The sequence below is a fragment of the Myodes glareolus genome, chromosome 8 (genome assembly GCF_982192425.1).
Source record: "Myodes glareolus chromosome 8, mMyoGla1.1, whole genome shotgun sequence".
Taxonomy (NCBI): Eukaryota; Metazoa; Chordata; class Mammalia; order Rodentia; family Cricetidae; genus Myodes; species Myodes glareolus.
The window spans coordinates 36,438,179-36,453,850 of record NC_142033.1 but is presented as its reverse complement, the minus strand read 5'-3'; the positions used below and the strand labels follow the sequence as shown (position 1 = coordinate 36,453,850).

General features: G+C 33.2%; 1 protein-coding gene across 8 annotated transcripts in view; it reads right to left on the bottom strand.

Annotated features, from left to right (window-relative positions):
* The window catches only part of Gabra2 (gamma-aminobutyric acid type A receptor subunit alpha2), a 139,380-nt gene that overhangs the window by 49,914 nt on the left and 73,794 nt on the right, over positions 1–15,672 (bottom strand). For all 8 annotated transcript variants that reach the window (XM_085691800.2, XM_085691797.2, XM_048415164.3 and 5 more), the window contains 4 exons: positions 13,444–13,664; positions 11,730–11,812; positions 7,108–7,251; positions 5,926–6,078 (listed from right to left, as the gene is read on the bottom strand). In XM_085691800.2, the coding sequence (XP_085547926.1) occupies positions 5,926–6,078; positions 7,108–7,251; positions 11,730–11,812; positions 13,444–13,664 (601 nt within the window). The remainder of the gene's footprint in view (positions 1–5,925; positions 6,079–7,107; positions 7,252–11,729; positions 11,813–13,443; positions 13,665–15,672) is intronic.

The following is a 15,672-nucleotide window of genomic DNA, read 5'->3' as shown; positions in this document are numbered from 1 at the left end:
CTCCCTCTCCCTCCCTCCCTCCCTCCCTCCCTCCCTCCCTCCCTCTCTCTCTCTCTCTCTCTCTCTATCTCTCTCTCTCATGTGTGAGTTTATATATATGTGCTGGTACATATATTTATGCAAATGTGCATAGAGATGTGTATATATGTGTGGAGGCCAGAATGCAACATAAGGAAACATCCCTAAAGACTTTTTTCATTTCATTTAATTTTTCTAACATTTATTTAGTATGAATGTGTGTGTGCACACATCATGGTGGGCATTTGTGGGTCAGAGGACAGCTTGCAGTACATGGTTCTCTACTTCTACCATGTGTTGAGGGGAAGTTAGGTGGTCCAGCCTGAAAACAAGTGCTCTTACAGTCTAGTTATCACCCCTGCCTTCTTGTGTTTTGAGACAGGATCTCTCACTGACATAGTGCTTGCTAATTAAGGTTTTCTGGCTATGAGCATACACCAATGAATCCTCCTGCTTCCACCTACTCCAGAGCTAGGATTAACAAGCATGCCAGTATCCTATTTTTCCTGTTATTTTGCTTCCCCCCACACAGGCCCTTACGCTTATGTGGCAACTACTTTGGTGGTCGCCAGCTCCTAAGTGTTACATTTCAGTTTTATAGTTCATATTTATCACAAATCATTTAAAACGTCTGTATATGTTTTAAAGTCAAATTTGGCAGTCTTCACTCTCACACGTTTTGCTGATTTGGAATAAAGTATATATTGATGTTTTCATCACACCTCTAAATTAATGGGTATTTTGTGCTGGTTTCTTTTGAAATCTGCATGTATATGTTTTATGCCCTGAAAACCTTGTAGACCTTAGTAAAGTCATTTTTTATATTCTGTATTGAACAAATACTATTATTTATTTTATATAACTTATATATTTACATAACCCCTCTTGTGTGTCTCTTCTATCCTTCAAGTTCTCTTTTTCATTGTTATATAGCTATTTTCCATAAAATCTCTATTATCTGTTCTTTGGAAGTCATTCAGCTTTGCTTTAGAAGTCATTAACATGAATACTTCTGCTATTTCTGTCAGTGCTATGTTTTGATTTTAATCAGTAATTTTTCCAAGCTGGATATATGTGTCTGGAAAAATATCAGCATCTCAATTCTGAGAAATGACTGATATTCAAATCCAGTGTTGCTTTGTCTGGTCCTGAAGGTGGTTGGCGCTAAAGCTTTGAAAGCTGGATCAAGTCCATCACTGGATTCACTCGGTACCTACTCTTCTGTTCAAAGTGGCTACTCACTGAACTTCTTTAAATCTTCTGAGATTTCCTAAGCTAATTTGTATTTTTCTAGAAATCTATCCCATCAAGATTACTGAAGTTGTAGACTTATTGTGTAATTTTCTTATGGTCTGCTTACGTTCTGAAAAGTTATGGGCAAAGTCTACACCTATTTTAGGTTTCTGATTTTTTTCATTTTGTCTGGTGGTTTGCTAATTATGCTGATATTTAAAAGAAATGAGCTTTTGGTTCTGTTTACTTAAGCTATTGCTTTCATATTTTGTATTTGTATTTCTTTTTTATTCTTATTTCCTTGACACTATACTCATTTGATTTATCTGTTTTAATTTTCTGATCTAAAACAATAATTTAGATTATTTACTTATTTGAGTCTTTTCCTTTGTTAAAATAGATGCCAATTACTATGAATTTTCATCTGAACATTGTTTCTAATGAATTCTTTAATTATGATTGAGACTAACCACACTATGCTTGCATATTCTTTCCTCCATGCATAATCTGATTTCCTAAGTGACTTACTGTTTGGATAGCTGATTCTTTATGTGTTTATTTCATTACCACATATTTCCAGTTTTATTGTTTCTAATTATTGATGTCATTGCTATATTTGAAGAAGGACTTGGGAATCATTCTAATTACTTTAATTAGCATGAGAAGTGGTTTTTGTAGCCCCAAACATCATATATCCTGAATAATATTCCATGTGAACATGACAAAAACTCATAACTTTTTCTGTAGGGTAGAGATTTCTTTGATTTTTCTCACTTTCCAGTATGTATTTTACTATTTTGAATTTTTTACTATTGCATATAATTTTCTGCATCTTTGCCCATTTCTTTGATCATGCTAATTCTATTTCTGAAATGTTCTCTTAACTATTTTAAAATACCTTCACTTTTTAAATTCCTACTTTATAGTTTTGTACAGGAATAGTTTGTGTGACTTTCCTTCACTTGTTGGTATTTACAATACTACTGATGCTTAGCTAGCCTATACCATTAGATAGCATATACCTTTGCTCTAGCTATGTTTAAAGAAGTAGTGAGTTTACTACTGAGAAACTGTCCATTATTGTGGATCATGTGATTACATCCATTTATTTGATGCACATTTATCATTATCATATAGAACCTATGTTCCAAGTCATATAGCAGTCACAGTGTGCACCTACTTTCCAGATGATGAGTGAGACATGCCAAAACCCAAATAAGTGCAAGTGCAATTAAACCTGATTAATGCCATTATATAATCACTTACAAGGCATAGCATTTTCTGTGTCTTTGTCCATTTCTTTACTCATGTTGTTTCCATTTCTGAAGTATTATTCTCTTAACTATTTAACAATGTGAATACTTTCCAGATTATGAGTGAGACATTCCCGAAACCAAGTAAGTGTAAGTGCAAGGATGATTGGTGTCAATACATACATACATACATACATACATACATATATACATATATTTGTGTGTATGTATGCATATATATATATATATGTATATGTATATGTCCATTTACAAAGCAGCAGAAGAGGAAGCTGGCAGGAGTCTTTAGTGCACTATGGAGTGACATAGCAGTACCTAATTTACTTTCTCACACACTATGCACAGATCGTTGAACAAAGTATGTGTTTGGAAAATAGCCAACTTATAAACCACTTCATGTAAACCATGTCAATGGTTTTTAGTTAAATAGAATTACAAATATCACGTAATATTACTACAAAGAAAACATTGACATTATATAAGCATGTGCTGACAATTGTAGGCCACAGTTTATTTTGTAGATAAATCTTTTTCTAAATTTCATCTTCAAAAAATTTTATACAGATACATACACATTTTAAAATTTTTCAGCTATCTCTTTTCTCCATTTCCTTTTCACTTTCCCATGTTTTTGTTTAAAAGTTTATTGGCTGTTTTCATACAATATCCATTGATTATATTGTTTCCATTCTCCCAACACTTCCTGTATATTCCTCACCCCAGTAGCCCACTCAACCTCATGTTCCCTTCTGTCCTTTCTCTCAACTCCATTTCTATGTAAAAAAAGAGAATAACAAACAAAAATTTAAATTGATTTTTTCAAAAAAGAAAGAAAGAAAGGAAAAGGTGGAGGGAAGAAAGGAAGGGAGAAAGAACAATAGAAAGATGGAAAGATGAAAGACAAAAGGCAACTTATCAATCAACCACATTCCAGTAAATGGCCCATGCAGTAGTTGCCTAACACAAAATGGTCTTCCATTCTTTCCTTAGGGCATATTGTTTCTGTTTAGCTCTTTCTAGAACTGGCCCATAAAAAATCTATAAGAGGCTAATATGTATTATTGTTATTATGTGTGTGTTTATATATAAAATATAAAATGGCTGAGACTTGATTTCAGTGGAAGATTATGTGTTTAACTCTTTTTGTATACTTGTTTATGTGATGTTGAAAATGTATCTTCTTTCTAATTTTCTGATCATTCTTTTCAAATTTCAAGTCTAAAAATCTTACCCCTTGAAATTCGTTAGAATTCTCTCGTCTGGCCCCACATTCACCTAACTAATTTATCTGGTGTGTAAATTCTAGATTCATAAGTTTTATTACATGTCAACCAATGATTCCCACGTTTAATATCAGGCTCAATTATTCTTTTATGTTCTACAAACTGCTCCTGTTCACTCACTGGACTGAAACCTGATATTACATGTAACTTTAAAATTTAAATCCGCATTACCTAAAGTATACTAATTTTTCTAACTTTTCTACTCTGTTCATTTTGCTTTTGTAGTTCAACAAAACGGTGATATTATTCACTTAAATAAATAAAGTTACATATGTATTATTTTAAAATTTTTTTATAGTTTTGATGAATTTATACTCAAACTCCTAGATCTTTTCCCTACCATTCATTTTTTTCTTTATTGCCTGCATCTTCTTTACTAATTTTTTATTTTATTTCATTGGACTACTTTAAGTGTTTCTCTAACCTTATTCAGTGCCTCTGGCTTTTTCTTATATTTCAGCTTCTACAAAGTTGCCAGATTTTTCTAAAATATAAATAGGATCATAATAATCACAAAAAGAATAACTTTGAAAAGTATACATTTTAGTAAACCTGCCACACAGCATAATGTAACTAACAATGCTGTGTGATATGAACAAATTATGTTGAAAGAATGGAACTTATATATTAAGTTCCCCCCAACAAACTAATAATGGAAAGGAATAGGAGAAAGTTGAAAAGTAATGACCGTGACAGATTCATGTATATACTCATTATATATACTGTTATCAAATATGCATAGCACATATAATATAGAATTATATGTGTCAATAATACCCAACAAAATAGTTATCAAAATAAAACATACAGGATATATTAAATAGCCAGCCTTTTTCTTAGGTCTTTACCAATGCCATGGCATCAGAACACTGAACTGGATTGCCTATTATGCAGATGAAAGTTCATTCTATTAAGATGAACTGAAACGCTTTCTCATTATGGCCTTACACCAGATCTTTATTTGTAATTTCATTGTCCATCACCAAAATAATTGTCACCAAACACACCATGTCTTCAACGTTACTGAACATTTCATTCCCCTTGGCTATGATTTTGCCCAGGCTTTCTGCTCACAATATTCCTGCTCATTGTTAAATCATGTCTCAAATATTAATTCACCATTTTAGTCATTAATTCTGACTTTTGTTATAGAGCAGGGTGGATGAGCCTCTGTGATAAAGCAGTCATCCCACATGACCATTGTCCTCCAGTTATTCTGCTTTCATTCACGACCCCAACCACCTGGAAGCCAGAGATATATGTTGTGTGTTTTGTTTTCCCAGTTGCGGGTACAGTACTTAACATGTTCCCAACAACACTTTCATAAGTGAAGGAGAGTACCACAAACACAAAGATAATATATTTTTATAGAATGTGTTCAGTATTTTCTATGTAAAAAATATATTGTCAAAATCTCCTTCATTGATTTAAGAACTTGAATCTTGAGTGGGCCTGGTGATGTGAGTCATAAATTTCAGCGGTAAAGAGACTAACAGCAGTCTCAGACATGTCACAAAAGCTAACAAGCGGTGGTAGCAAATACGTTACTTAAATGAATGACTTTCATTCAAAATAACACCAAAATAAATACACAAAGTCTAAATTCATGGTATTCCCCTCTTAAATCTGAAAATTTCCCCCTGTTCTTAATTAAAAAAATCAAATGTTCCTATGGAAGAGAACAAAGTCTAGCTCAACATTCTCCATGTTCTCTAACTGAAAGACTTAACATCATTCTTTTTCATTTAAAAAAATGGAAAAAAGAAAAATATTAATAAGAAACACCTTTAGTTATAATATTCTTCAACCCTGAATTAAGATCTCAAAAACACTTTCATCTAGTATGATAGAGAAGAACATTAAAAAGTAGTGTGATTAAACAGAAAAATAAAAATAAAATAAAAAACTAAATGTGTCTACAAGTTATTTGGGTAATTTCAGTCTTTGATAACAGTGTGGTATTGATTACAATTTATAGTTCAGAACCTCTGCTTCCTCATCTATAAATTAGAATCAACATCTCCTGAACTGTATATCACAATGTGGCAAGCATCAAGAGAGAGAAAACGTGGGAAGTACACTTTGAAACAAAATGTGCTGTACTGCAGGCATTCACTCACCAAACACAGTCCTTGCAGGCACAGATTCTCTGTTAAGCCAGAATGACACTTGGGAGAGAATGACAGTCATGATGCAAGGCAGATAGGTCTGAATCACAAAATACCCAATTTTCCTTTTCAAGTGGAAATGAGCTGTCATTACAGTGTATTCACCTGGAAGGAGAATTTAAGAAGCTTAAGGAACTGTACTTGTCAATAGTCAGAACAATTTGGAAATGGAAGGGATGACAAGAAGAACAGTTCCTGATAAAACAGGAAGAAATGGTCACATACGTTTCATGAAAACTATAGAAAAAATAGAAATGTCTCATTAGAAAAAGAGAATTTTAGAAAGAATTACACAGTATCAACAACCTTGCACTGCTATGCCCCATGACATGGTGTTAATTTTTCTCTTTGGGTCATGCCCACTCCCCAGCAGCATTCTAAAGACTCTGCTTATAGATTATCTTATTGACTTGTGTCCCACTTGTCCACTGGTGCAACCTACGTGCTGCTGCAGGAATTGATTGCCCATCCCTCCTGGACCTTGAAAACACTCATGACTGGTCTCACCACTGACACTGTTCTTTTTTAACTCCATCACCAGTTCTGACTATCTCTCGCCATGTGCCTGCTGTAATTTGTTCCGGTCAGGTTTTATCTAATTCTCATACTTACCTTCTTTTTTTTTCTCCCACAGTCTTAATTATTTCCAGATGGAAGATAATTATTCTACACAGCTGCCTTTTCCTTTACTGAGTTTTGCCTAAGAGAGGAGATTTCCATGCAGGCCAGGGGCAATTACCCAGAAATCATGGGTTCAACAATCATAATTTATCCACAATAGGAAAAAAAAGAAGAAGAAAACTAGGAAAATAGTTATCGCTACTTTGAAGGAAAATGATGAAGTTGTCTGATCTGAGAAGATAATATTTTTAAGTATGTAGTAGTCAGTTTGTTTTAAAACATGCTTTCTGAAACTTGCATGCACATATGAATCTCCTTGGAATCTTGTTGCAGAACCTGCTTTATAAAAAGAGTTTGATTATGAATGTCTCAAAAAACTTCCAAATAATTTGTGCTGTTAGTCCATAGAGCTCAAAGGAAAAATTTTTTTCAATTTTCTGACATTTTTTTTTATCATTTTAACCTACTAATCTGGGGGGAGGGACATTAGATTTTTTAGAAAATGTTACTAACCTGTGCTGGATTTAATTGTCTCCTTCCCAATTGACTGACCCAGCAAGTCATACTGATTTAACCTAGACCCATCAGGAGCAACCTGAACGGAGTCAGAAGCATTATAAGTCCAAATATATGTGACTTCTGAGGTTGTGTATGCATCTGTCAGAAACGAAAAACAAATTTTATAAACATTTGAATAAGAAACACTGACAGAATGATTGGTCTACCGATGCAGACTTAATAGAATCAATATTTATCAAAAATAACATTTAATCATCACAGATTTAGAGAAAATGTGTACTTTGAATTTATAAGGTTAAAATTATAGGTATAAAGAGGGTCAGGAAAAACAATAATGAACAAGGACACATTTTCATTGGTACCACTTTGAGAGGTGGTGAGTAAATTTCTCTTTAGAGGCAGAAAAAAAATCATTGATTCCCAAGATGATCATAACACTCCCTCAGTGCTGAAGTAGTTGAGGAAGACATTGTGAAAATAAGCAATGAAGGTATCACACAGTTTATTTTAAAATGGTGACCACCCATAAAATAAAAATTATAATCCAAAGTCCTTTGTTTTCTGTAAATTCAAATTATTTAGTTAAGAGATAATGAATATAGTTATCATGAATGAAGGAATTTAATTAAAACAATGAGAACTAATTGTTGGCATAAAAATAAAACAGAAGATTATATATTTCCTTCACATTATAGATGCATTCTCAAACATATTCATTTATAAGTTAATTAATGAATACCAGCGTCAGAGACTACAATTATATAACATTCTAGTTAAGTTGAGAATTAATAGAAAGAGAAAATGTATTTGACCAAAATGAAGAACTTATCAGAAATGAGCTTCCTTTGGAGTTGAGCAATTCTCTATGCAATATTTTCTATGTCCCTGTAAGTATACTACTTTACAAAATCTGAGAGCCCCTATCTCTATGCAGAGAGTCTCTTTACAATTGTAAATATGACGGGGATAATTCCTGCTCTACTGCCGACCTTTGGAGAACTTCTTTGTCCTGTTTTCTATGTGGCAGTGTGGGAAACAAAACTTGGCATGATACTGATATTCACAACCAGGGAGGAAACAGGACTAGTCAGGTTTCCATGAGACTTGAAATCATATTTATTTATTCTGTAAAAGTTTGTGCACATAGTTTCATGGTACTGAGGTGTCTCTATTAGTGAACTTGAGCTAGGGTATGTGACCTAATTTGATTTCCATTCAAGTTTCAGGTGCAACACAATGGATATTAATATGTATGTTTGTCATTAGCTGTATGGTCTTTTAATGCTATTCAATGTTATATGGCTTTTTGAATGTTGCTACTAATACTAATATCAATGAAATACTCCTTATATTTATATGTGGATTTATACATCCTCAAATAAATGATGTTATGTTAAACAATTTTTGAAATAGGATTATATATATATACATACATACTTATATGTGTGTTTGTACATACTTTCGTAGAAAAATATTCATATATTTGCACATGTGAAATCGAATTATGCTAGAGTCTAATTTGCCAATTAGCTAATTCCAATTAAATAATCACTTGTGATGCCACTGTAAACATCAAGCAATAAGTTAGCAATATACTTAACTAAGCATTCATTTATAGTTCATCAAGTGGCTTGCTTTGTTTCCCTCATGAGTAAACACGATGGTCCCTTCTACAAGAGTATTTCCAATGCTGCACAATTTAAAGTATCAAACAAACATTCCTTAAATTTTCATCTTATCATTAGAAACAACTAGCAGAAATTAAAGTCCATAAAAGTAATGATATTTTGTAAAAGTAATGAGATACAGATGGGCAAAGGCTATCTGATTGATTTCTGTAAGTATTCTCAATTTGTTCCTGTTAGATTATGATTAAGCTGTGTAAAAAACATGAAATCTGCATATCTGATAGTAGTTCATGAAAACATTACAAAAATGATTGATCTTTTATATGTCTATTAAAATAATTCGCTGCTTTTCACTAACTAGTCTAAATGTCTTTTGTATTTTTTTTACAGTTGTGATAGGACAAGAAACAGAATATAATTCAATGCAGCTCAGGCGCACCCTCTTCTGATCAAACACACAGATAAGTCACTATGTTTTTTTAATATCATCACTATGTTTATTAATAAAGTATACATGCAAAAGACAGGCTGGAGAAATGGCTCAGCAGTTGAAAGCAAGTAATACTCCTGCAGAAAACCAGAGTTTGGTTCTCAGCACCAACACTAGCTGGGCTCACAATTTCCTGAAACTCTGTCTCCCAGTGATCTGATGCCCTCTTCTGGCTTCTGTAAGTGTCTGCACTAATGTGTACTTACCCAAAGAAATGGACAAACACACACACACACACATACAAAAAATTAAATACAAAACAAAACACATTTTGAAAAGGAGAAGGCAGTTTGTTTTACAACTTGCTTTATAAACCCCACTTTGAAATGAGTATTTCATTGAGTGACTATATTTAACTTATTTAAGCAATATATATTTGAATGCTAGTCTACATTATACATATACATGCTCACTGGTTTAAACCCAGTAATCAATGAGTATATTCTTAAATAATTTTAAACTATTAACTTTTATCCTAAAAAAAATGTAAGTTTTCAGTTTGAAGGGGGGCTCGCACAGAGAGTACTGCAATACTTACACTCAGGAAGTTTCAAGTCAAATGAAACATTAAAAGTATAACTATCTAAGGCGATATGGTGATACCAGTAAAATAATAAGGAACTTTAAATCGCATGAATATGGAAGAGGCTTCATTTATTTGAGGAGAATGACAAAGATCCATAAATTCAATTATTTTAGAATAGTGCTACTTCTAAAACAGAGCAAGAAATAGCTACAAGAAAATGTCACGGATGCTTCTGCCAAACTTATTCTGTGCCAGCGTGTTAAGGTTGATCTCTCACTCCACACTGCTGTCCACACTGCTAACACAGATGCCTCAAGCACTTGCTATACACAAAGAAAAGTAAGAGATAGAGAAACGGCTTGTGCTATGTGTCAGAACACAAATGTAAAGAACGCAAAATAAAATAAGTAATAATTACATAGAAAAAGAATAAAGCCAGAAACTTTGTGTGTTGGCCATATGCATTCTGGATAGGGCAAGCTATAATATTCTCAGGCACTCGTATCCCATTACTTTGTAGCTGTACTCTGTAAAGCTTTCAATTTGAAATCAAATCCTTCCAAGCAAATTTATCTCATTTTCAGTGTTGAGGCATCTTGCCATTGACATCTGATGTCATAGTAACAATACCTCATCTACTGAAAACACTTGTCCTTCCCATATCATTACTGCATCTTGCATACATTCTTTTGGGTGCCAAAGCTTTTCAAGTTTGCCTTTAATGTCACTTATGCAATGCAAATGAGTTTCTCTGCTGCATCTGCTCTGGTTTTCTCAACACTGTGTTTACGTTGTATAACATGACTGACTATCTTAAATAATATTGGAAGAAATGCCAGTTTTGAAGTGATGGTTCCCATGGCAATAACAAAAAGGCTTGTGGTTAAGCCCAGAGGATGCTCTCAGAGAAAATTAAGGACTGACAGCTGCTACAAGGATATACAAAGCAAACAAGCTTGAACCTCTCCACAAAACTGTCATCCTCAAATCAATAGAGGAATCTACATTCTCTATTGACCGTTCTATTTTCACCGAGCTGGTAGTCTGAGAGAAGATACATGCTTCCTTACTCAGTCCGTTAGTGCAGTTAATCAGGTTAGAAGCAGAAACTTCTATTTTACAGAAGTAAGAGAAAAGCCTAAAACTGCTCTGAATGCACAAAAATGGGATGTCAGAAAAAAGCACAGTTTCTAAGAAGGTCAGGGAAGAAGGCATCTCCAGAAAGAAGGCCGCTGCTTAGCTACACTGATGAATTAATCCCGAAACTTCCTGGAGTGTCCTGTGGGCCCAGAAAGATGACCTGACTTCTTGCTTTCCATTATCCCATAGTGTGAATGCTTCTGCTTGACATATAAGATGCAACTCAGTGACCCAGAGAATGGCCAGAGGCACAGAAACTTTTAGAAATGTTCTATCTGCACAGAAGATACTGATGTCTAACGTTCCAATCTTGTCATCTTCATTAAATGTATTTTAAAAAGAAAAAGAACTTCTCCAATCAGGTAAATGGTAGACAGACAACTGAATGGGCTTAATCTCTTTTTCTGGCCCAAATAACAGTCAAATAGCAAGCAAACAGTAGAATTTGTCATATATAATTCATTTTAAACTGAACAAAAAATAATTTTACATTTTTAACATGATAGCCGTAGGAGAAAATATGAGTAAAGTATAGGACTGACTCTACAATAGTCCCTGATTTAGTTTTATACACAAACTGAAACACATATTTTTTAATTGTAGCAAAAGAAATGATGTTTTAAACTGAAAAACATGGATGAAAACACTTGAGTGAGACATAGGGCACTCCAACCGGTTCCTTGAGGGCAACCACCATGTCTTTCACTTCTGCATCCTATAGGTCATTTATTATGCACTCCATAATAAGAGAAGAAACTGTGCATGGTTCAACAGAGATGTTGACTACTGGTGGCATTATCGATTTAAAACATAGTTTTATCCTTATACTTACAGCTTCCAAATTTCAGTGGGCATGAGTGTGCATCCATTGGAAAATCCTCCAAGTGCATTGGGCATTCAGCTTGGACTGTAAGCCTAGAAGCCAAAATTCCACTCTTGGTTTAAGTGTATTTGCTAGTCAAGATAAATCACTCGTTACTGTTTTTAGTAGAATTGGAGCTCTATATTAGGCTTATAGAGGTTTAAACACAAGAAAAATAAATTATATGGGTTTTTGAAAAAAGGTTTGCCATTAACATCACCATCAATATTTAATAGCTGACGATTCTGAAAGTTCTGTTATGGAAATGGTGACTTTTTTCTCATTCTTTCATCAAATATAGAGAAAAACTTATGTATTACTTCAGTATATGGTTTTAAAGACATACCATTTGTGAATGTGTATCTTATGCTAAATAGGAAGACGTGTTGAGACATAAGATATAGATAGATGTATCACCTAAAATACATTGTTCACAATAATTTCTGGCTAAATTATAGGTAGAAGTCTAGTAATTTTAAAAATATAATTTTTATATCTGACTATAATATAGATCATTGAAAAGAATAGCCAGAGAAAATCTGTGATGAAGAATATTTCTAATTATTTCTATTTCACATAAGAGCAAAGTGAATAAACAAGAATTAAATGAAACTCAAAGAAAAGTCTCTTGTAATTGAGCTGAGAAAAAGATGATCATCAGTCAACCTGGCGTAAAAGTCACAGAGTATACAAATAGAACATTCTATAACCACCCTTAATATTATATAATCTCTGGACATTAATCTTTGGGAATAAATGGTTGAAATATAAAGTCATTAAGATTGTAACATCTAAGAATTGAAGTATTCAAAAACAGGGAAAAGAATGACCCAGTGCCTCCAATGTAGGCAATGGTAATCTAGAAATCAGTCATCAATCCCTGTCTCCTGTTTTCTCTAGACATAATAGAAAACAGTTTTAATTGATAAATTGTAGTACTTAACTTTTCATATGACATCATAAGACATCAAATACATGGAGCATGATGTTTGTGTGCATATGACACTAATAAAATTTTGTTTTTCAAATTCTTCATTAATCATTAACTTTGGAATCAACATCATTTTATTAGGTTTATAATATTTTGTTCTATGTCATTAAGTTTTATTATTTTAAAATATTCATCAGAATATTTAAAAGATAATTGTAATGATAACAGCTACATGTATTTCTATATTTTCAAGAAAGGATGAACTGCGTGAAATTGATGTTATGTCATTATTTTTAATCATAAAATACTAATTTGATATGGCTAATCCTATTAAATGATTTGATTTAACCAATTTCGTTAATAAATAAAAATGATGGATTTTTATGTATAATAGAACGTTACATACAGATTAAAATATGTACTTAAAATTATTTAAAATTGCAGATGCTACAAGATGGGATATGAAAAGGCAAATTGCAAGCTTCTGCAAACAAATAGTCATATACTAAAGTTTTAAATTAAAATGGAATGTAGAGAACAGCAAAAGTATCAATTTTTAATAACCAGGAGACTTTCAAATTCAAAATTAAATTCATTATAATTACTTAAAGTCCAAACTTTTATTTAAAAAAAAATGAGCTATTTGGTGATTTCGGAAGATGCTCCTTCCACTTGTGCTCCTGGCTAATGATACCTTGCCCAGCTGCCGGTGCACAGTTTCACCGTCATTTGCAGCGTGTCTCAACAACATACCTCATGGTGTAGAGCAGTGTCCCATCATCCTGGATTCGAAGCAGCTTGTTTGGCATTGTCATGTTATGAGCCACCGACTTTTTCCCATTGTGAAAGAAAGTATCTGGGGTCCAGATTTTGCTAGCCATTAAATTGTTAAGTCGAAGGATATTCATAGGACCTTTAAATTTTAAACGCTCATCTTTCCATTTTTGTCGAAAGAAAACATCTATTGTATATTCCTAAAACATAAAATGACAATACATTTCAAAACAGTAAACATTTTAGAAATAATAACACACTGTAAAATTCTAGAGCGAGTATATTCTGAATAGTTTACAGAAAGCTATATTGAGAGAAATAAAAACATCAGAAGATTAGTCCTTTAAGTTATGAAGAAATGTTGCTTATTTCAATGGGATAAAGTATTTGTATTTGTGTAACTGGCTACACATTCTTATAAAAGAAGGGAACAGATTTACTTTGTCTTTCACCTGTGAGCTGAACAGTCTCTCAAAGGAACTTCAGTACTTAGTGCACCATTTAAAGGTTCTTCCTAATGGTTCCTGCATAGGCAAGACTGTATTTGCTGTTCCATGTTATTCCAAGAGTAATTGAACACACAACTTTCCAGTAGCATAAATAAACAAGCAATTAGTAAACAAGGAAGAAAATCTTTTAAATGTATTGTCAGATCTGCAGGAACCATTACTTTCTGCTGACAGTGAAGTTGTTGAAGATCATTGTTTTTAATTACTAACAAAACTTTTTAAAATTTTAAAAAGTTGATATATTATAACATTAGCCACATATGTGTTAGGGAATGAGGAATTCAAAAACATTGTAAGTTATGGCTTACAAAAAAATTAGTTAAACCAGTTCTGATACAAGAATTTTCAAAAGATTAGACACTTGCAATCTGAATTTTTTGAATAATAAACAAGTGGGACATCCCTATTATCAGTTTACAGTGATCAAGTTTGGCTTGTTGCTCACGTTCTCACTTCCCTTTCTCCCTATTTCATATTTTCATTCTCTCTCTTTCTTTCTCCCCCTCTATCTCTCCTTTTCACCTCTCTCTCCCTTCTTCCCATCTCGCATACATATTTTAGATGAAATACACACTTACAATGGTGATTATTGGGACCAATAATCTGCTTGTCACCAGTTTTTGCTATTGTCCATGTATTTGTGCAATCATGCATAAATAATGGAAATGTTCTTACACATCTCAAATTGGAAACTCAGAAACAAACTATTGTTTTTAAAGCAAGCATCATAGAAAGTAAGAGCTTGACTTAAAGTTCTGTTATATTAAAAGACAAATTAATAGGCTAGTATTACAAAATTCTACCTTTCGAACAAATATAAATCAACACAAAGTTGATTAACGATCCATCAAAATGTCTAGGAGATAAGTATCACTCACAGGTCACTATAGCAACAGGAGATAACAGTGGCTCTGGGCTCTGTTCCTAATATCAGGGGAAGATTCCATAATATGATTTTACCATTACTCTTTGATGGTCTAGATAAGCACTTTTTAATGTGGAATTTCATTTAAATGGAAACAGAAAAAGCTAGATTAAAAGGTGTTTTCCTTATAATAAGAATCAATGCAAGTATTCCTTCCCATTAGCATTACCTATAATTCCCAAACTTGTGACACTCATTTTTGAAGGGAAATTGAAGACATTTAAAACTTTTGCATAAAAGTTCAAATTTAAGTTTTCCACTTCTGGAAAGTTAATGTGGGCTTTATAGATTTCTGATGTTTTGTATGCTGATTGATGTGGTGGTCACATTCTGCACACCAACAGCAAAGTATGCAAAGTCTACGTGCACAGCATTACGAATATCTAAAAAACAATGCTTAAGTACATTGTTTGTCCTTAAGATTTCATAGCATACCAAGTGTGCCCATAAAATCTATCCAACAAGTATAGTGGATTTGTTTCCTACTTTATTAGTTTGGGTTTCTATTGTGGTGAAGAGACTCATGACCATGACAAGTCTTGTAAAGAAAAACATTTAATTGGGGCTGGCATATGTTTCACAGGTTTAGTACATGATCATCTTGGCAAGAAGCGTGGCAGCATGTAGGCAGACATGGTACTGGAGAAGGAGCTGAGAGCTCTGCATCTTGATCTTCATGTACCTATAGACTATGTGCCACATTGGGAAAAGCTTGAGTATGTAAGTGATAGCATGAATTTCCTAAGAGATTTTGAGCTTTGGACTTTTAAACAA